The following is a 23,428-nucleotide window of genomic DNA, read 5'->3' on the forward strand; positions in this document are numbered from 1 at the left end:
GGCCAGGATCCTCCTGCATATAGTGTCTGTTCCCCATCTTCTAACCCCTGCCCCTTTACCATCACTTGCTTCACAATTACTAATGGATAAAGAGAAGTCCTTATCTGGGGGTGCCAGTGGATTATTGCTGGTCTCCACCTGCTGGGAAATATAGCCATTGTAATCAGGTCAGCCAGATGGCCCTCAGATTGTGAGTTCCCTGATTGGGCCTGTTAACCTGGGCCAATCAGGGACCCCTGGCTGACAGATATAAACAGGAGTGTCAGAGGTTCTGTTCACTCTGACAGCTGGCTCTGAGAGCTCTCCATGTGTAAATAAAGGGTGACTTGGTGATGGGATATCAGTCCCTGTGGAGTTATTTCAGTCACCGTCTTGAACTCCTGCCAATGGCTTTGATCTGAGGGTGTGCCTGCTGGGCCAGTTCCTTGCACAGGTGTGCATCAACGTTCTTAGTGTGGAGAATGTAGTCACGTATAAGGCCTGACTGAGGAGGGACAGCAGGCTTCCTCTCCCTAAATCACAACCCACCAACGGGTTCTCCTTAACAACATAGAACATAGAGCATAGAAAAGTACAGCACAGTACAGGCCCTTCGGCCCACGATGTTGTGCCGTGGAATAATCCTAATCCAAAAATAAAATAACCTAACCTACATTCCCCTCAATTCACTGCTGTCCATGTGCATGTCCAGCAGTCGCTTCAATGTCACTAATGACTCCGCTTCCATGACTACCACTGGCAAACTATTCCATGCGCTCACAACTCTCTGGGTGAAGAACCTCCCTCTGACATCTCCTCTATACCTTCCTCCTAACACCTTAAAACTATGACCCCTCGTGGCAGTCAATCCTGCCCTGGGGAAAAGTCTCTGGCTATCGACTCCATCCATGCCTCTCATTACCTTGTACACCTCGATCAGGTCACCTCCTTCCTCCTTCTCTCCAGAGAGAAAAGTCTGAGCTCAGTCAACCTCTCCTCATAAGACAAGCCCTCCAGTCCAGGCAGCATCCTGATAAACCTCCTTTGCACCCTCTCCAAAGCCTCCACATCTTTCCTATAATAGGGCGACCAGAACTGGACGCAGTATTCAAAGTGTGGTCTCACCAGGGTTTTGTAGAGCTGCAGCATAACCTCGCAGCTCTTAAACTCGATCCCCCTGTTAATGAAAGCCAAAACACCATATGCTTTCTTAACAACCTTATCCACTTGGGTGGCAACATTCCAGTCAGTTCACTGTCACTCTTCCTGGGACCATAATTTTCAACTGAGTGCAAACTCTCAACCTGCCACAATGGGTTTGTATCTCATGCTTCTCTGGGCTATTGTCCCTTCAGCAGAAACACAAAACTACCAGATCCCAAATTTAACTTTTGACATACAATAAATACTCATAAAAGGAATGTATGTGGGGTGTGGGGAAACAGCAGGAGGAAAGGGACAAGTTAGATCGATCTCTCACAGATGGGTTGAATGGTCTCTAGAGGATTGCAAATGACCCCTCCACATTCTGATGTTTTGGTATTAACTGGAATGTAGCAGCTTCACAAGAAACAGTGAAATGCCCGGTCATGAGCCCGATGCAACATTGATCAATTTGAACCATCGCACAGATGGAGGGAAATATCTCGGGTGCTGAGCCAGAATGAGCGGCAAGACCACACTACAATAAACACCACTGTGTTGTTGGGTGACCCACTCTTCAGTCTGTTCGATTCCAACCCTCTGTACTCGCCTGTGCTGACATTCGGAGGGAGGACTGAGCGTTGCCAGGGTGTCGAGGAGACATGAATGGCTGTTAGGGACAAAGACAAACCAATGTTAGACTGGAACCTTATGCCAGGCCCCTGCAGACTCACTGAAAACTGACAACTGCAGCAGCACAGTGAGGCAGACCTGCAGAGAGCTCAGTACACTGATCACATCCCTTCAAATAACTCCCTGCAACACTGCACTGCGCTCACAAGCAACATCCCTCTCATCAAATGCTCCCAGGACAAGGTCAGCATAGGATTAGATATGGAGTAAAGCTCCCTCTACATTGTCCCCAACAAACAGTCCCAGGACATGGACTGGATGTGGTTAGATACAGAGTAAAGGTCCCTCTACAGTGTGTTGAATGGGCTCTGAGTGTCCAACTCATTTGTGAAAGATGTCAAAAACGGTAAACTGGGTCATAATTGATTAGCCTGGGCTCTGTATCCTCTATCCGACAAATCCTGGTATCTCAATCTTCAAACGTGAAATTTCCCATCTGCTTTTTGGGGAGAAAAATTTCAGATTTCCAAATACAGGGTAGGTCTGGCCAGGGTGGACATGGAGAGGATATTGCATTTAGAGCTGGGGATACTGTTTAAAAATTAGAGGATGCCTATTTAAGAGCGAGGATGACAAATTATTTTCTTAGGATTGTGAGTCTTTACAGCCCTCTTTCTGAAAAGGTGTGGAAGCAGACTCTGTGAACATTCCTAAGGTAAACAGAGGTTCTCATTCAGCAAGGCAGGATGAAAGGTAATCGGGCTGGATAATATTCTGGAGTACCAAGAATTGAATTATTGAATGGTACAGCAGCAGGCCTGAGGGACCGAGTGGCCTTCTCCTGCTCCTCACTCACATTTATCTGTGCAACCCCTGTTCCACGATGAGGATGTCCTTCCTGACACTGCCCGTGAATGGTCTGTCCCAGAGGTTTTACGTCTTGTTCAGGAGCGCACCCCCGCCCCAACCCCAAACACAATCTCACCGTCATCAGCAGCAACTCCATCTCTCCATTGTTTCGGACACCCTGAGTCTGGTGTGTAACAGTCTGGTATTTACCACAACGCTATCCCCCCACCATCCCCCCACCTCCAGACTCCATCACTCCCCTCTGAGCAGACACCCTACAGCCCCCGTTCCATTCTGAGGGTCTGCCTCGGTCTCTTGCTCAGCGTCCCCCACACTGGGGTCAGGACCCCTTTGCCTCACAATGTTGGGCAGCACGTACCTGAGTGTGGGGGCCCAGGATGGGGTTGTGCGGAAGGGTCTGCGTGTGGGCAGGTGGCTGTGACCCAGGGGGGCCCTGTAACAGAAAGCAAACAAAATGATGAATGAGAAGTTGGACAGGCATGATGTGTCTGCAGGATGATGGGGGGTGGAGGAGTGAGAGACTGGGACTGAGCGGGCCAGGGTTTTCAAAGGGTTACCAGATTCACAATGGACTGGCTCTGTATGATGCATGATGCTGTTCATTCTGAGGAGAATCTTTGCCACAGCACGAGTCTATAGAGCCTGAACTGGCCTCAGTTCCCTCGAGTCAGAAATTCAACAACAGCTTCAATGTCATCACTTCATCAAACCCCAAGACCACAGTCTGAGTAACCAGCCCCAGAGCACTGACCCCTGAATCCTGCTCCCTGACCCCAGTCCCTGTCAAACGTGCCTGCATGCAAAGCCAAGAATCCAGCCTGAATCAGTGGGATTGCACATTAGTGCACACCTAGGACAGAGAGCAAGATAATGCCAGCTGTGACAGCATTAGAAAGTAGCTTGCTACCTGAGAGAAAAGGACAAACAATGCCCTGCAGTTTCCTGAAACTGACCAAGTCAGTGCAAAAGATCAACAAATTTCAAACAGAAGCGTTGTCCAGTGCAATGCAATTTCCTTGATCTTTATCAGGAGTTTGAACAGAAGTTACTTTCTCATAAAATTTCCCAATTCTATTTCATAAACCATTTCACATCTTGTGACAACGCTTTGTCTGAAAACATGATGGAGACGTAATCAATTGAAACATTCAAGATGTTTGTCTGTGTAAGAACAGTGTGTAACGTTAGGGAGAAAAGGCAGGAGATTGACATGAGGTGATGATGCTCAAGTAATGGGCTGAATGGCCTCCTTCTGTGATTCTGTAAAATGAGTGAGTGCGAGCTTCAAACATTAAACCAATGCTGAGCTGAATCTGGGCCTGGATTTACAATATTCCCCACAGTGGGAACTGGGGGGAGGTTTTAACATGGCTGTTGTCATCAGGAAAAGCCAACAAGGCCGGGCGAGGTTTTCAGAATTACAGAGAGCACGTGGGCAATCGGATGGTTCATCTTTGGACAATGAGATGATTTGAAAAGGGAGATGAACCAAAGGGAGAGTCCAAAACAAGGATAGGTCACTGTTAAGTCCAATCAGGAACCCGGGAGAATCCAAGATAGTAAAGTGTGAAGCTGGATGAACAAAGCAGGCCAAGCAGCATCTCAGGAGCACAAAAGCTGACGTTTCGGACCTAGACCCTTCATCAGAGAGGGGGATGGGGTGAGGGTTCTGGAATAAATAGGGAGTGAGGGGGAGGCGGACCGAAGATGGAGAGAGATTCCCTGAGGTTGGTCCAGAGGGAGAAGGGTAACTTCTTCAGGTTAGGCAGCTTTTTTACTCAGAGAGTGGGGAGAATGGGAATCTGACTTCCTCAGGGAATGGCTGAGATTGATACACAATACCCCCAATTCTTGAATGTCCAATTTACAATCACTCGTACTTATGAATGCGATCCCACGCGAGGGTGTAATTTTAAAGACCTGACTTACGAATGTTCCCTGAATTCATGAACGGCTATTTTATGCTGTCCTGCATTGTGTTCCAAATTATGAACAAATCAACTTGCAAACAGACTCAAGAATGGAACATATCACATGGCATAAAGGAAGAAATAATGAGAGTGATCAAGAAGGTTTGATGGCAACTATTGGGAGATTCTAATCTACATGTCAACTAGAAATGTTAAATGGGCCAAAGTACCTGAGATGAGGAATTCATACAATATCTCCATGATAGTTTCTTGGAGCAGCAGGGAGCAGGCTACCCTAGAGCCTGGTGTTGTGCGATGAAATGGGCTTTATTAATAATCTCATTGTGAAGCTTCCCCTAGGTTGCAGGAACTGTAAAATGATGCAATTTTACATACAGGTTAAGGGAGAGACTTGTGGGTCTGAGATTACTTTTAAAATTTAAATTGGCAAATTAGGTTAAACTGTAGGTCAGTTGAGATGCAACGACAAAATTTTAAGGGATATTTTTAGAATACACAGATTTAATACTCTCCAACTAGTACAAAATATTCCAAGGGATGGAGGGATTAAGTAATGTCAGAGAGAAAGCTAGCCACAAATATAAACACAGATAACAAGAGCTTTTATAATTATTTAAAAAGATGGTAGGGGAGTTGAACAAGTATTTTGCATTGGTTTTCCTTAGAGGATACAGTAACATCCCAGAAGCACCAGTACATCAGGAAATGGGGTGGGTTGGGGGGTGGGGGAATGCACAAACACCAGAGACATTTTGTTGAGTAAATTGTTGGAGCTATGGCCTATCAGTGCCCAGATCCTGATGGGTTCATCTTGGAGTTTTAAAAGTGGCTTATCAGGTAGTTGGCGTATTGATTTTAATTTTTCAAACTCACTTGATCTGAGGATGGTCCCATTTGATTGAAAGATAGCAAATGTAACCTCCTTTATTCAAAAAGGGAGGAGACAGAAGGTAGGAAACTATAGGCCAGTTTAGGTTACTATCAGTCACTCAGAAAGTTATTTAAAAATTCTTGGCACTTGAATTATCTCAAGGTAATCAGGCAGAGTTAACATAGTTTTGTGAAAGGGAAATCATGTTTGACCAGGATAACACAGCGTGGAGCTGGATGAACACAGCAGGCCAGGCAGCAGAGGAGCACAAAAGCTGTTTCAGGTCGGGGCTGCAGAAGGGTCCTGGCCTGAAGCATCAGCTTTCCTGCTGTTCTGATGCTGCCTGGTCTGCTGCATTCATCTAGCTCCACACTGTGTTATCTCTGACTCCAGCATCTGCAGTTCCTACATCTCACATTTGACCAATCTGTTAGAGTTCTTTGAGGAGACAACACATGCTACAGATAAAGGGAAACCAGTGGGAGAAGTGCATTTAGATTTCCAGAAAACATTTAATAAGGTTGTCATAGCAAAGGCTATTGTGGAAAATAAAAGCTCCTGATGTACTGGCTAAAATATTGGTCTGGATAGAAGAATTGTTGGCGAACAGGAAGCAGAGAGTAAGAAAAATGGATCTACTTCTTGTTATCAAGTTGTAATAAGTGGCATGTTACAGGGGTCAGTGCTATGGCCTCAGACTGCTCACAATTTTGAAAATGACTTAGATGAAAGGACTGAAGAAGGTACAGTTGCCAAACCTGCTGATTACACAAAGATAGTAGGAAAGTAAATCAGAAAGATGACACATGGCCATAAAAAAGATATTGCAAGGTTATGTGAATTGACAAAGTAGCAAGAGGATATGAGAAAATGTGAAATTGTTCATTTTGGCATAAAGAATTTAAAAACACATTACCTAAAGGTGAGAGATTACAAAGCGCAGAACAAACTGGATCTCTTGCACAAATCACAGAAAGTTAGAAACACAGAAAATAGAAGCAGGTTCGGGCCATTCAGCCCTTCAAGTCTGCCCCACCATGATCATGGCTGATCATCCAACTCAATATCCTGAACCTACTTTCCCCATATACTCTTTGATCGCTTTAGCCCCAAGTGCTATGTCCAACTACTTCTTGAAATCATACAAAGTTTTGACCTTGACTGCTTTCAGTGGTAGCGAATTCCACAGGCTCACCATTCTGTGGGTGAATATAATTCTAATCGATTCAATCTCTTCTCATATGTCATTCCTGCCAACCAATAAATCAAACTCAAACTTTCATTGCAGTCCCTCAAGGGCTAGAACATCCTTCTTCAGATAAGGAGATCAAAACTGTGCACAATACTCCAGTTGTGGCCTCACCAAGGCCCTGTACAACTGCAGCAAGACAGCCCTGGTCTGTACTCAAACCCTCTCTCTATGAAGGACAACATACCAAATGCCTCTTCATCACCTGCTTCAACTGTGCGCTTACTTGGAAGGATGTTACTAAACTGGAGAGGGGTGAAGAAAAGATATACGAGGATGTTATCCAGACCGGAGGGTTTGAGTTAAAAGAAGGCGCTGGATAAGCTGGGTCTTATTTCATAGAACATAGAACATAGAACATAGAACAGTACAGCACAGAACAGGCCCTTCAGCCCACGATGTTGTGCCGACCATTGATCCTCATGTATGCACCCTCACATTTCTGTGACCATATGCATGTCCAGCAGTCTCTTAAATGACCTGGAGCATTGGAAGCCGAGGGGTGGCCTTATAGAAGTTTAGAAAATCATGAAGGGCATAGATAAGGTGAATAGCAAAGACCTTTTTCTCAGGGAAGGGGAGTCCTGGCATAAGTTTAAGGAGAGAGAGGAAAGACTTAAAAGAGACCTGAGGGGCATCTATTTCACACAGGGCTGTGTGCAAATGCAATAAACTGCCAGAGGAGATAGAACATAGAACATAGAACAACACAACACAGAACAGGCCCTTCGGCCCTCGATGTTGCGTCGATCTGTGAACTAATCTAAGCCCCTCCCCCTACACTATCCCATCACTATCCATATCCAGACGTTACAGTCAAGTACAATTAGAACATTTAAAAGACATTTGGACAGGTACACGGAGAGTGAAGGTTTAGAGGGCTATATGCCAAATGAAGGCAAATGGGATTAACTCAGTTTAGGAAACCTGGTCAGCATGGATGAGTTGGGCCAAAGGGCCTGTTTCCGTGCTGTATGGCTCTCTGACTGATGTACAACTGGTCTCATTGCACCTCCCCCCTTTCTGAATCCATTGCTTTTCAGACAATAATCTGAACTCCTGTTATTTTTATCCCAAACTGGATAGCCTCACATTTATCCACATTATACTGCATTAGCCCACTCACTCAACCTGGACAAATCACATTGAAGCATCTCTGTATCCTCCTCACTGCTCCCGCTCGCACCCAGTTTCGTGTCATCTGCAAATTTGGAGATATTATGTTTAGTTCCCTCATCAAGTCATTAATGTATATTGAGAGTAGCCGGGATCCAAACACTGATCCTTGCAGTACCTCACTAGACACTGCCTGCTATTCAGAAAATGACCCTTTTATTTCTAGTCTTTGTTTCCTGTCTGCCAATCAGCTCTCTATTCATCTGAACACACTATTCCAATCCTTTTTCACTACAATTTACAGATGAATCTCTGCAAGTCATATTTTAAAGTGAGAGAACAAAAGATTTAAAAAATAGGCATGGGGGCAATTATTTTTACAGAGAGTGGCTTGTGTGTGGAATGTAGTAGATGTGGTCACAGTTACCACAAGACCATAATACATAGGAATGGAAGTAAGCCCATTCGGCCCATCAAGTCCACTCCGCCATTTAAATCATGGCTGATGGGCATTTCAACTCCACTTCCCTGCACTCTCCCTGTTGCCCTTGATTCCTTCTGAGATCAAGAATTTGTCAATCTCTGCCTTGAAGGTATCTAACGTCCCGGCCTCCACTGCACTCCGTGGCAATGAATTCCACAAGCCCACCACTCTCTGGCTGAAGAAATGTCGTCTCATTTCAGTTTTAAATTTACCCCCTCTAATTTTAAGGCTGTGCCCACGGGTCCTAGTCTCCCCACACCCTCTAATTTTAAGGCTGTGCCCACGGGTCCTAGTCTCCCCACCTAACGGAAACAACTTCCTAGCGTCCACCCCTTCTAAACCATTCATTATCTTGTAAGTTTCTATTAGATCTCCCCTCAACCTTCTAAACTCTAATGAGTACAATTCCAGGATCCTTAGCCGTTCATCATACATTAAACCTACCATTCCAGGGATCATCTGTGTGAATCTCCGCTGGACATGCTCCAGGGCTAGTGTGTCCTTCCTGAGGTGTTAGGCCCAGTTACAGTGTTTAAAAGACATTTAGGTAAGTACACGAATTAGAAATATTTGGAGGGTTATAGGCCAAATGCAAGCCGGTGGGACTAGTTTAGTTTGGGAACATGGTTGGTGTGGATTAGTTGGACCAAAGGGTCTATTTCTATGCTGTATGACTTTCTATGAACTGTAAATCCAAATAAACCACTTCCACTCAGTTACTGTGGAGAGGCTGAAGTAAACACAAGTAACCACAAGAGATAATGGGAACTGCAGATGCTGGAGATTCCAAGATAATAAAATGTGAGGCTGGATGAACACAGCAGGCCAAGCAGCATCTCAGGAGCACAAAAACTGACGTTTCGGGCCTAGACCCTTCATCAGAGAGGGGGGTGGGGGGAGGGAACTGGAATAAATAGGGAGAGAGGGGGAGGCGAACCGAAGATGGAGAGCAAAGAAGATAGGTGGAGAGGGTGTAGGTGGGGAGGTAGGGAGGGGATAGGTCAGTCCAGGGAAGACGGACAGGTCAAGGAGGTGGGATGAGGTTAGTAGGTAGCTGGGGGTGCGGCTGGGGGTGGGAGGAAGGGATGGGTGAGAGGAAGAACCGGTTAGGGAGGCAGAGACAGGTTGGACTGGTTTTGGGATGCAGTGGGTGGGGGGGAAGAGCTGGGCTGGTTGTGTGGTGCAGTGGGGGGAGGGGATGAACTGGGCTGGTTTAGGGATGCAGTGGGGGAAGGGGAGATTTTGAAACTGGTGAAGTCCACATTGATACCATATGGCTGCAGGGTTCCCAGGCGGAATATGAGTTGCTGTTCCTGCAACCTTCGGGTGGCACAAGAGGACCACAAGAGGACAGGCCTGTCCACTGAATTAAAACCATCGCAAAAGCTACTAACATAAAGGGCAAAACAACAAATGTTAGGAGATGACAGCGGGTCAGACAGCATCCACAGAGAGACAGGAAGCAGAAAAAAGTAGACAGATTTACACCAGCCACACAGAGATCATTAAACAGAGAGAAAACAGAGAGTGAAGGAAATAGGGAGACTAGTTAGTTCAAGCCAGACTTTGCAAATTGCAGAAACAGAAACAAAAGTTGCTGGAAAAGCTCAGCATCTGTGGAGGAGAAAACAGAGGTAACGTTTCAGGTCCGGTGACCCTTCCCCAGAACTGATGGTGGCAGTTTATCTGCAGAAAATAGGGCCCAAAGCCCCTAGCCCCAAACTCAGAGCCCGCGAGGTCCGGACAATGTTTAAGCTGTGAGTACCTGCAAGAATAAGCCTGGGGCCAGTGGGACCCCCGCAGAGCCTTCACCAGGAGGCAGGCTGGTCAAGACAGGACTCCCTGTTGCTGCTCTCTGCAACAAACACAGCAGCAACGGGTTAGAACGGACACACACTCACACTCACTCACACACTCACTCACACACTCACACCCACTCACACTCACTCACTCACACTCACTCACACACTCACACCCACTCACACTCACTCACTCACACTCACTCACTCACACACTCACACTCACTCACACACTCACACCCACATACTCACTCACTCACACACACACTCACACCCATTCACACTCACTCACTCACACTCACTCACTCACACTCACACTCTCACTCATACTCACACACTCACACCCACTCACACTAACACACTCACACTCACTCACACACTCACTCATACACACACCCACTCACACTCACTCACTCACACTCACTCACACACACACTCACACACTCACCCACTCACACTCACTCACTCACTCACACTCACTCACACACTCACTCACACACTCACACTCACTCACACACACACTCACACTCACTCACTCACACACTCACACTCACTCACACACTCACTCACACACTCAGACCCACTCACACTCACTCGCTCACACACACTCACTCACACACACACTCTCACTCATACTCACACACTCACACCCACACACTCACTCACACACTCACCCACTCACACTCACTCACACACTCACACCCACTCACACTCACTCACTCACACTCACTCACACACACACTCACTCACTCTCACACACACTCACACACACTCACTCACACAGTCACACCCACTCACACTCACTCACTCACACTCACTCACACTCACCCACTCACACTCACTCACACTCACTCACGCACACACTCACACACACTCACACCCACTCACACTCACTCACACACTCTCACACTCACACACACTCACACTCACTCACACTCACTCACACTCGCTCACACACTCACACCCTCTCACACTCACTCACTCACACACTCACTCACACACTCACACTCGCTCACTCACACTCACTCACACACTCACACACACTCACACACACTCACACACTCAGTCACACACTCACTCACATACACACACACACTCACTCTCACACACTCTCACACACACACACTCACACACACAGTCACACTCACACACACCCACTCACACACTCACACACACACTCACACACGCTCTCACACTCACACACAGACACTCTCACACACACACTCTCACACTCACACACACTCACTCACACTCACATACACTCACACGCACCCACTCACACACTCACTCACACACACTCTCACACACACACACACTCACTCACACACACACACTCTCACTCATACTCACACACACACTCATTCACTCACTCACACTCACACATATTCACACTCACACACTCACTCGCGTTCACACTCATTCACACACACACTCACTCACACACACACTCTCACACTCACACACACTCACTCACACTCACATACACTCACACGCACCCACTCACACACTCACTCACACACACTCTCACACACACACTCACACTCACACACACACACTCACACACTCACACACACACACTCACTCACACTCACACACACACACTCACACACACACTCACTCACTCACACACTCACTCACACACTCTCACACTCACACACACACACCCACTCACTCACACTCACACACACACTCACACCGACCCATTCACTCACACTCACACACATACTCACACACATGCTCTCACACTCACACACAGACATTCACTCACACTCACTCACTCACACACACACACTCACGCACACACACTCTCACTCATACTCACACACACACTCACTCACACTCACACACTCACTCGCGTTCACACTCATTCACACACACACTCACTCACACACACACTCATTCTCACACAACCACACTCTCACACTCTCACACACACTCACTCACACACACACACTCTCACTCACACACACACTCTCACACTCACTCACACACATTGTCTCACACACACTGTCACATACACTCAAACCCTCACGCACACTAACACACTGTCACACACACACTCACACACTCTCACACATTCACACTCATTCACACACACTCACTCACTGACACACACAGACTCTCACTCACACTCACACTCACACACACACACTCACACTCACATTCACTCACACACACACACACACACACACACACACACTCACACTCACTCACACCCTCTCACACTGTCCCACACACTCACACTTACTGACACTCTGGTGACACACACCAAAGATCAGGCCTGACTGCAATCCCCACTACCCAAAGAAGACCAGATGTCAGAAAATGTTACTGAATTACAAGCCAGTAGGAAATTGAAGGGTTTTGATGTTACATACAGAATAACAGATACCCCGGGAGGGAGTTACAGACTGGAATCTGATCGCGGGGTTCAGGGTGGGTTATATACAGAATAACAGATACCCCGGGAGGGAGTTACAGACGGAATCTGATCGAGGGGTTCAGGATTGTTTATATACAGAATAACAGATACTGGGAGGGAGTTACAGATTGGAATCTGATCGAGGGGTTCAGGATTGTTTATATACAGAATAACAGATACCCCGGGAGGGAGTTACAGACTGGAATCTAATCAAGGGGTTCAGTGTGGTTTATATACAGAATAACAGATTCCCCGGGAGGGAGTTACAGACTGGAATATGATCAAGGGGTTCGGAGGGTGGTTTACGTAGAGAATAACAGATAGCCCGGGAGGGAGTTACAGACTGGAATCTGATCAAGGGGTTCAGGATTGTTTATATACAGAATAACAGATACCCCGGGAGGGAGTTACAGACGGAATCTAATCAAGGGGTTCGGGGTGGTTTATGTAGAGAATAACAGATACCCCCCCCCCGGGGAGGGAGTTACAGACTGGAATCTAATCAAGGGGTTCGGAGGGTGGTTTGTAGATAGAATAGCAGATACTCCTGAGTGAATTGCAGAAAGGAACTTAATTGAGATGTTTGGAGTGTTTTATGTATGGAATAATGAATACCTGGGAATGAGTTACAGACTAGAATCTAATTGAGGGGTGGGGAGGAGAGGTTGTATCTGGAAGAAATTCTCCCTAGGAGTGGGTAATGCTGTAGACTGGACACTGCTAATGCACCTTTCCTGTCTGGAGTTGCTATCTGTGTCTCCTGACAATCTGGAACCTATTTTCAAGGTTATGTTTATCTGATCACATTAGATCCACACTGAATTGCAGCTGCAGTCTCGGTGCGGGGAGATGGGGTTGGTAGGCAGTGGAATCACAGGGCGTGTTGCTGGATGCTGAGGAATGTGGTTCACTTTTAGAGTAAGGCAGGAGCTGGAGAATGTGTTAAACACACAACACAGGCTGGTTCAGCAAGCAGCCAGCAATGTGTGTGTGCAGCACCCCCCCACAGGAACCGTTCACGCCGTCACATCAATCAGGAGGAGCTCAGTCTCTGCCTCCCATCTCCTGCAAGAACCCCCCCCGCCAACCACCCCCCCCCCCCACCCCCCAACATCTGTCTCCAGGGGCTCTCCGTTTCCTGCACCACCCCACCCCTAGCCAATCAGGAAAGGTTTGACTGTGACAAGGCCATGCATACTAATCCAAGGAAGAGTGAAGAGCTGGAACATCAAACTGATCTCTGTCACAGAGAGCACAGCACAGGGAGAGGGTACACTGGGGACTGCCCAGCACCCCCTTACACCGTGATAATAAAATGTGAGGCTGGATGAACACAGCAGGCCAAGCAGCATCTCAGGAGCACAAAAGCTGACGTTTCGGGCCTGGACCCTTCATCAGAGAGTCCAGGCCCGAAACGTCAGCTTTTGTGCTCCTGAGATGCTGCTTGGCCTGCTGTGTTCATCCAGCCTCACATTTTATTATCTTGGAATTCTCCAGCATCTGCAGTTCCCATTATCTCTCACCCCCTTACACCAAGTCAGGCCGGGGCACAATCTTTCCACCAACTCTTAGCCTCATTGCCTGAGGGGTCCTCTCTCGGTCAGACATTCAGCCAGGCTCTGCATCATCACCCATACACATACACACATACACACGCACACACACACACTCCTTCTCACTCACACACACACACTCTCTCTCTCTCACACACACACACACGGAAATGCACACATACACACACACACGCCTACATGGACACACACACACACACACATACACACGCACGCACACACACACACACACACACACACCTACATGGACACACACTATGCAGGGGCAGGTACACACAGAGGACACAACACATACACCTGTCTAATCCGCCCTTTGTTCTTATCCTTCCTACATCAATCACCTTCATATGCGAGGCCCTTCAACACCATGCTATATGATGCACCAGGTCACCTTGATGCCTCTGTAACACAGAGTTATGCCGTTTAAAGTTACTGACTTCAGTCCTATATCTATTACCCCTCAATTTAAAGCAATGTCCCCTCGTGCTAGCCATCTCCATTCGAGGAAAAAGGCTCTCACTGTCCACCCTATCTAACACCTGATCATCTTGTATGTCTCTATTAAGTCACGTCTTAACCTTCTTCTCTCGAACAAAACAGCCTCAAGTCCCTCAACCTTTCCTCATAAGACCTTCCCTCCAGACCAGGCAACATCCTGATAAATCTCCTCTGCACCCTTTCCAATGATTCCACATCCTTCCTATAATGCAGCGTCCAGAACTGTATGCAATACTCCAAGTGCGGCCGCACCAGTCTTGTACAGCTGCAGCATGACCTCGTGTCTCCAAATCCCTCTACTGCCCTGCCTGCAACTGTAGCAGACTCGACAACTTTAGGGGCATTTAAATGGTCATTGGATAAACATATGGATGATAATGGAATAGTGTAGCCTAAATGTTTGGTTTCACAGGTCAGCACAACATCTTCTATGTTCTATGAACAGAAAGGAATTATACATAGAATATCAGATACCTGGGAGTGTTACAGACTGGAATTTATTCAAGGGGCTCAGATATACATAAAAAAAGATAAACAAGTTGGGACTCGACTTGCTGGAGCTTAGAAAAATGATAGGTGATCTCATTGAAACATATAGGATTCTTGAGTGGTGCCAGGGTCATTGCTGAGAGGATGGTTCCCCTCATGGGAGAGTCTAGGGCTAGAGGGCACGGTCTCAGAATAAAGAGGCACCAATTTAACACTGAGATGGGGAGGAATTTCTTCTCTGAGGGTTGGAGTCTTTAGAACTCCTGGTCACAGGCAGGCTGTGGAGACAGACCCTTCTGTACATTTAAGGGGCAGAAACATAGATTCTTGATCGGTTGGGGAATTAAGGATTATGGGGAAAGGGCAGGAAAGTGGATGTCAGGAATGTTGGATCAGCCATGATCATATGGAATGGTGGAGCAGGCTCGAGGGGCCAAATGGCCAACCCCTGTTACACCGTCTTAACAAAACCATTTCAGGGAGTTACAGGCTGGAATCTAATCGAGGGGTTCGGGATGGGTTATATACAGCATAACAGATACCCCGGGAGGGAGTTACAGACTGGAATCTAATCAAGAGATTTGGTGGGGGGGAGCGGTTTATATACAGAATAACAGATACCCCGGGAGGGAGTTACAGACTGGAATCTAATTGAGGGGTTCAGTGTGATTTATATACAGAATAACAGATACCCCAGTAGGGAGTTACAGACTGGAATCTAACTAAGGGGTTCAGTGTGGTTTATATACAGAATAACAGATAGCCCGGGAGGGAGTTACAGACTGGAATCTAACTAAGGGGTTCAGTGTGGTTTATATACAGAATAACAGATAGCCCAGTAGGGAGTTACAGACTGGAATCTAACTAAGGGGTTCAGTGTGGTTTATATACAGAATAACAGATAGCCCGGGAGGGAGTTACAGACTGGAATCTCATTGAGGGGTTCGGGATGGGTTATATACAGAATAACAGATACCCCGGGAGGGAGTTACAGACTGGAATCTAATCGAGGGGTTCACTGTGGTTTATATACAGAATAACAGATACCCCAGTAGGGAGTTACAGACTGGAATCTAATCGAGGGGTTCGGTGGGGTTTATATACAGAATAACAGATACCCCCCGGGAGGGAGTTACAGACTGGAATCTGATCGAGGGGTTCGGCGGGGTTTATATACAGAATAACAGATACCCCGGGACGGAGTTGCAGACTAGAACCTAATGAAAGTATTCAGGGTGGTTTATATACAGAAATACAGATACCCAGGGAGTGAGTTACAGATTGGAATGGAATGAGAGTTTCAGGGGCATTTACATCCAGAAGATGAGATATATCAGAAGGTTGTGTGTATATTTATTCAGTTCTGCGCTGCAGTTATTGCGAACCACAACACCAATTGGACTCAATTCTGTCTTAATCTATTTGGAATTTTTCTAAATCAGGAATAAGAAGGGTTAAATAAAAATAAAGCAAAAAATTTGTGAAAAACAATGACGCCTTCAGGATAAAAGATCAACATTTTAAATCAGGGCATGGACAGCAAAGCACAAAGATTTACTTAACTCTGTCTGACTCAACTCTCAACCAGCATCTCTCCACATCTTACTACCCAGTGGTGTGTTCAAAATTATTAAAAATTAATCAGGATTCAAGCATATCAAGAACTGCTTCTCTCACAAAATCTACCCATCAGTCAGGTGAGCTGGCTGCACACAGTCGGTAACCATGGAGACTCCACGTTCTGATACCTCAAGAGTGTCCATTAAAACCCTTGAGCTGTCAGTCACCCCTGTCCCCTGGAGAAGCAGATCCCATATCAATGGTTTACAGAGAGCCGCTGTGCACCAAAATATTCACCGTTCAAATTATAGCTGACACCTGGTCTGTAACATTTATAGAAGGCTGTGTTCCCACCATAGGATCAGTGATTTTGAATCAATTATTCTGTCTTTCACTCATAGGACATGGGTATTGCTGGCTGGGCTAGTATTTATTGCCCATCCCTAGGTGCCCCTTGAGAAGGTGGGGGTGAGCTGCCTTCTTGAACCACTGCAGCCCGTGTGCTGTAGATAGACCCACAATGCCCTGAAGAGAGGACATTGCCCCAGTGACACTGAAGGAATGGTGATCTATTTCCAAGGCAGGTTGGAGGGGAGCTTGCAGGGAGTGGTGTCCCCACGTCTCCGCTGCCCTTATCCTTCTAGATGGAAGTAGTCGTGGATTTGGAAGGTTTGGAAGATGTATCAGGTGCAGACGACACAAAGTTGGGTGGGAGGGGGAGTTGTGAGGTGGATGCACAGAGGCCTCAGTGTGATTTGGACAGACTCAGTAAATGACCCAGTGCATGGCGGATGCAGTAGAATGTGAATAAGTGGGAGATTATCCACTTTGATAACAAAACAGGAAGGTTGATTATTATCTGAATGGCTACAGATTGAGAGAGCAGAATGTGGAATGAGACCCGGATGTCCTTATACATCAATCACTGAAGCTAAGCATGCAAATGCGGTTCAGGGTAAAGGCAGCAAATGGTAAGCTGGCCTGTATGGTGAAAGGATTTGAGTACAGGTGCAGGAATGTCTCACTGTAATTATACAGGGCCTTGATGAGATCACACCTGGAATGGGGTGCAGTTTTAATCTCCTTACCTGAGGAAAGAAGTTTCTGGTACAGGGGGAGTGCAGCCAAGACTTACCAGATGGATTTCTGGGACAGCAGCACTGATGTAGGAGGAGAGGCTAATTCTTTTAAGATGACAGTGTGTGCAGTTTTGACCTCCTTACCTGAGGAAACATGGTCTTGCTATTGGAGGGAGAGCAATAAAAATTTACCAGACTAATTATTAGGACGGGGTAAATGCAGGGTAGATGTTCCCAGAACCCAGGTCACAGTCTAAGGATAAGGTATAAACCATTTAGGACTGAGATGATGAAAGGTTTCTGCACCCAGAGAGTGGTGAGTCTGTGGAATTCACTACCACAGAAAGACGGCAAGGTTAAAACATTGAGTATTTTCAGGAAGCAGTTGATTATTTCACTTGCAGATAAAGGGATCAAAAGGGGCAAAGTGGCAACAGACTATTGAATTGGATGATTGATCTTGATAATGAATAGAGAAACAACATTGAAGGGCCGAATGGCCTACTCCTATTTTCAATGTTTTTATATATTGTTCGAGGAACCTTTGTGAGTGCCATCACAGCTGAGACTCACTCTGCCCCAGCACCTCTCGCTCCACGGAATCTGCAGCTGATTCACCCAAACAATCCCTCAGTACTGGAGCATGAGCCTCATTGACTGCAGCAGCAGTGAGTGGGCACTCTGGTCACGGTAGGTGTGTGTGAGCAGGTGGGTTTCAGAGGTCAGAGTGTGTATGGGTCAGTGAGAGTTAGGGTCAATGCAGTGTACATGTGTGCTCGTGTGGGGGTGCAGTCCTCGTCATCAATACTGTCCACCAGTGTGATACAGGGACAGACCTGTCCCCACTGGTACTGTACCCCAGTGTTATACAGAGACAGACCTGTCCCCACCAGTACTTTACCCCAGTGTTATACAGTGACAGACCTGTCCCCACCGGTACTGTACCCCAGTGTTATACAGTGATAGACCCGTCCCCACCAGTACTATACCCTAGTGTTATACAGTGACAGACCTGTCCCCACCAGTACTGTACCCCAGTGTTATACAGTGACAGACCTGTCCCCACCAGTACTGTACCCCAGTGTTATACAGAGACAGACCTGTCCCCCACCGGTACTGTACCCCAGTGTTATACAGTAACAGACCTGTCCCCCCCAGTACTGTACCCCAGTGTTATACAGAGACAGACCTGTCCCCACCAGTGCTGTACCCCAGTGTTATACAGTGACAGACCTGTCCCCACCGGTACTGTACGTCAGTGTTATACAGAGACAGACCTGTCCCCACCGGTACTGTACTCCAGTGTTATACAGAGACAGACCTGTCCCCACCGGTACTGTACCCCAGTGTTATACAGTGACAGACCTGTCCCCACCGGTACTGTACCCCAGTGTTATACAGGGACTGACCTGTCCCCACCAGTAATGTACCCCAGTGTTATACAGGGACAGACCTGTCCCCCACCGGTACTGTAGCCCAGTGTTATACAGTGACAGGCCTGTTCCCACCAGTGCTGTACCCCGGTGTTATACAGGGACAGACCTGTCCCCCACTGGTACTGTACCCCAGTGTTATACAGTGACAGGCCTGTCCCCACCAGTGCTGTACCCCAGTGTTATACAGGGACAGACCTGTCCCCACCGGTACTGTACCCCAGTGTTATACAGAGACAGACCTGTCCCCAACAGTACTGTACCCCAGTGTTATACAGGGACTGACTGTCCCCACCGGTACTGTACCCCAGTGTTATACAGGGACAGACCTGTCCCCCACCGGTACTGTAGCCCAGTGTTATACAGTGACAGGCCTGTTCCCACCAGTGCTGTACCCCAGTGTTATACAGGGACAGACCTGTCCCCCACTGGTACTGTACCCCAGTGTTATACAGTGACAGGCCTGTCCCCACCAGTGCTGTACCCCAGTGTTATACAGGGACAGACCTGTCCCCACCGGTACTGTACCCCAGTGTTATACAGAGACAGACCTGTCCCCAACAGTACTGTACCCCAGTGTTATACAGGGACTGACCTGTCCCCACCGGTACTGTACCCCAGTGTTATACAGGGACAGACCTGTCCCCACCGTACTGTATCCCAGTGTTATACAGGGACTGACCTGTCCCCACCGGTACTGTATCCCAGTGTTATACAGGGACTGACCTGTCCCCACCGGTACTGTATCCCAGTGTTATACAGCGACAGACCTGTCCCCACCAGTGCTGTACCCCAGTGCTATACAGAGACAGACCAGTCCCCACCAGTGCTGTACCCCAGTGTTATACAGAGACAGACCTGTCCCCCACCAGTACTGTACCCCAGTGTTATACAGCGACAGACCTGTCCCCACCAGTACTGTACCCCAGTGTTATACAGGGACTGACCTGTCCCCACTGTACTGTATCCCAGTGTTATACAGGGACTGACCTGTCCCCACCGGTACTGTATCCCAGTGTTATACAGTGACAGACCTGTCCCCCACTGGTACTGTACCACAGTCTTATACAGGGACAGACCTGACCCCACAGGTACTGTACCCCAGTGTTATACAGAGACAGACCCGTCCCCACTGGTACTGTACCCTAGTGTTATACAAAGACAGACCTGTCCCCACCGGTGCTGGACCCCAGTGTTGTACAGCGACAGACCTGTCCCCCACTGGTACTGTACCACAGTCTTATACAGGGACAGACCTGTCCCCACTGGTACTGTACCCCAGTGTTATACAGCGACAGACCTGTCCCCACTGGTACTGCATCCCAGTGTTATACAGCGACAGACCTGTCCCCACTGGTACTGCATCCCAGTGTTATACAGCGACAGACCTGACCGCACTGGTACTGTGCCCCAGTATTATACAGTGACAGACCTGTCTCACCGGTACTGTACTCCAGTGTTATACAGTGACAGGCCTGTCCCCACCAGTACTGTCCGCTAGTGTTATACAGAGACAGGCCCTTCCCAACTGGTACTGTACCCAAGTGTTATACAGCGACAGACCTGTCCCCTCCAGTGCTGTACCCCAGTGTTATACAGAGACAGACCAGTCCCCACCAGTGCTGTACCCCAGTGTAATACAGGGACAGACCTGTCCCCCACCGGTACTGTAGCCCAGTGTTATACAGTGACAGGCCTGTCCCCACCAGTGCTGTACCCCAGTGTTATACAGGGACAGACCTGTCCCCACTGGTACTGTACCCGGGTGTTATACAGAGATAGACCAGTCCCCACCAGTACTGTACACGAGTGTTATACAGTGACAGACCTGTCCCCCACCGGTACTGTACCCCAGTGTTATGCAGTGACAGACCTGTCCCCACCATACTGTATCCCAGTGTTATACAGGGACAGACCTGTCCCCACCGTACTGTATCCCAGTGTTATACAGGGACTGACCTGTCCCCACCGTACTGTATCCCAGTGTTATACAGTGACAGACCTGTCCCCACCGGTACTGTACCCCAGTGTTATACAGTGATAGACCTGTTCCCCCCAGTACTGTACCCACAGCTGCAGTGAAGCAGAATAACTGAAGTGGCAGATACAAGAGACTGAACATTTATAGGTGAGAAAGTTTTGAAAGACATTAAACCACGGTTCTTAAAGCCAAAAGTAATCCCTCAGAATATTATACAACTGAAAGTTGGGCCTGGGGTAGTGTTGTAGAGCAAAGGGACCTAGGGGTACAGATACATAATTCGTGGATCACATATAGACAGGATGGTTCGGAGGGTGTTCAGCATGGCTGCCTTCATTGCTCAGACCTTAGAGTGTAGGAGTTGGGATGTTATGTTGAGGTTGTACAGGACTTTGGTAAAATCTCTCCTGGAGCTCTGTGTCCAGTTCTGGTTGCCCTGTTATAGGACGGATATTATTAAACTGTAGAGGGTTCAGTGAAGGTTAGCCAAAGGTTGCTGGGACTGGATGGTCTGAGAGTAAGAAGAGTTTGGATCAGCTGTGACTGTTTCACTGGAGCATAGGAGGTTGAGGGATGACCTTATAGAGGCTTATAAAATCAGGAGGAGTATAGGTAAGGTGAATGCCAGGTGTCTTTACCCGAGGGTGGGGAATTTGAAGACTAGGATACTTAATTTTAAAGTGAGAGGAGAAGGATTTAGAAAGGACATGAGGGGCAATTATTTTACACAGAGCATGGATTGTGTTTGGGATGAACTTCCACAGGAAGTGATGGATGTGGTTACAGCTACAATGTTTAAAAAGACAGTTGGATAAGTTCATGTATAAGAAATGTGTGGAGGGGTATGGACCAAGCGCAGGCAGGTTGGACTAGTTTAGTTTGGGATTATGGGCAGCATGGACTGGTTGGACCGAAGGGTGTGTGTCTGTACTGTATGACTCAACATTCCCAAACTCAACTCATTGCAAATTTGTTCAATTTTTTTACTACTGTCAGGAACAGAACTCACCAAGATGAAAGAAAATTACGAGCAACTAATCAGTCTCCAATAATTAAACCTTGACAGTGAGACAATTAAATTGACTCTGCCAATTAGACAGTGAGCCCGTGTGCACCATATTGAACGTGGATCACCATGAGCATTAACCAGGAACAGAGGCGAGGCCTGCATCAGACTGCAAGCAGCTTGTCTCTGACACTACCACATGGGCGATTAATTGGCCGGCTCACTGAAGGCAATTGCAAACAGACATGCAGGAAGTATCAGGGGATCAGCCCAGAAACTACAGGTATGGTATCAAACACTCAGGTGTGCAGTGACACAGCTGAGACCTCACCATCTCAACCATCCAGCCACCTACTACACATACAAATTGCAAGAATGACTTGCATTTCCATAGCACCATTCATCACCTCAGCCTTACAGCCAGTAAGTGCATGTGGAGAATGTCTTTCTGCTGATAGTCTACACCCAGTGAGAGTTAGTGTGTGTTTGTGGGAGCCATACCCCAGTGAGGGTCTGTCTGTGTGTGTGGGTAGGAACCCTGTACCCCAGTGAAAGTCAGTGTGTGTGTGGGACCCCATACCCCAATAAGAGTCAGTGTGTGTGTGTGTCCCTGTACCCCAGTGAGAGTCAGTGTGTGTGTGTGGGACCCCGTACCCCAGTGAGAGTCAGTGTGTGTGTGTCCCTGTACCCCAATGAGAGTCAGTGTGTGTGTGTGTCCCTGTACCCCAGTGAGAGTCAGTGTGTGTGTGTGGGACCCCGTACCCCAGTGAGAGTCAGTGTGTGTGTGTGTGGGGGACCCCATACCCCAGTGAGAGTCAGTGTGTGTAGGGGGCACCCCATACCCCAGTGAGAGTCAGTGTCTGTGTGTGGGACCCCGTATCCCAGTGAGAGTCAGTGTGTGTGTGTGGGACCCCGTACCCCAGTGAGAGTCAGTGTGTGTGTGTGGGACCCCGTACCCCAGTGAGAGTCAGTGTGTGTGTGTGTGGGACCCCGTACCCCAGTGAGAGTCAGTATGTGTGGGTGGGGGACCCCGTACCCCAGTGAGAGTCAGTGTGTGTGTGTGTGTGGGACCCCGTACCCCAGTGAGAGTCAGTGTGTGTGTGGGACCCCATACCCCAGTGAGAGTCAGTGTGTGTGTGTGGGACCCCGTACCCCAGTGAGAGTCAGTGTGTGTGTGTGGGACCCCGTACCCCAGTGAGGGTCAGTGTGTGTGTGTGGGGGACCCCGTACCCCAGTGAGAGTCAGTGTGTGTGTGTGTGGGACCCCGTACCCCAGTGAGAGTCAGTGTGTGTGTGTGTGGGACCCCGTACCCCA

General features: G+C 47.8%; 1 protein-coding gene across 8 annotated transcripts in view; it reads right to left on the reverse strand.

Annotated features, from left to right (window-relative positions):
• ssbp4 (single stranded DNA binding protein 4) overlaps window positions 1–23,428 on the reverse strand; it is a 105,521-nt gene that overhangs the window by 24,905 nt on the left and 57,188 nt on the right. For 7 of the 8 annotated variants that reach the window (XR_009442826.1, XM_059638619.1, XM_059638620.1 and 4 more), the window contains 3 exons: window positions 10,042–10,131; window positions 2,984–3,058; window positions 1,733–1,792 (listed from right to left, as the gene is read on the reverse strand). Coding sequence is in view for 7 of the 8 variants with exons in the window: in XM_059638619.1 (XP_059494602.1) it covers window positions 1,733–1,792; window positions 2,984–3,058; window positions 10,042–10,131 (225 nt within the window). In the remaining variant the exon portion in view is untranslated. The remainder of the gene's footprint in view (window positions 1–1,732; window positions 1,793–2,983; window positions 3,059–10,041; window positions 10,132–23,428) is intronic. The other variant, XM_059638617.1, reaches the window with a different exon arrangement.

The sequence above is a fragment of the Stegostoma tigrinum genome, chromosome 30 (genome assembly GCF_030684315.1).
Source record: "Stegostoma tigrinum isolate sSteTig4 chromosome 30, sSteTig4.hap1, whole genome shotgun sequence".
Lineage (NCBI taxonomy): Eukaryota > Metazoa > Chordata > Chondrichthyes > Orectolobiformes > Stegostomatidae > Stegostoma > Stegostoma tigrinum.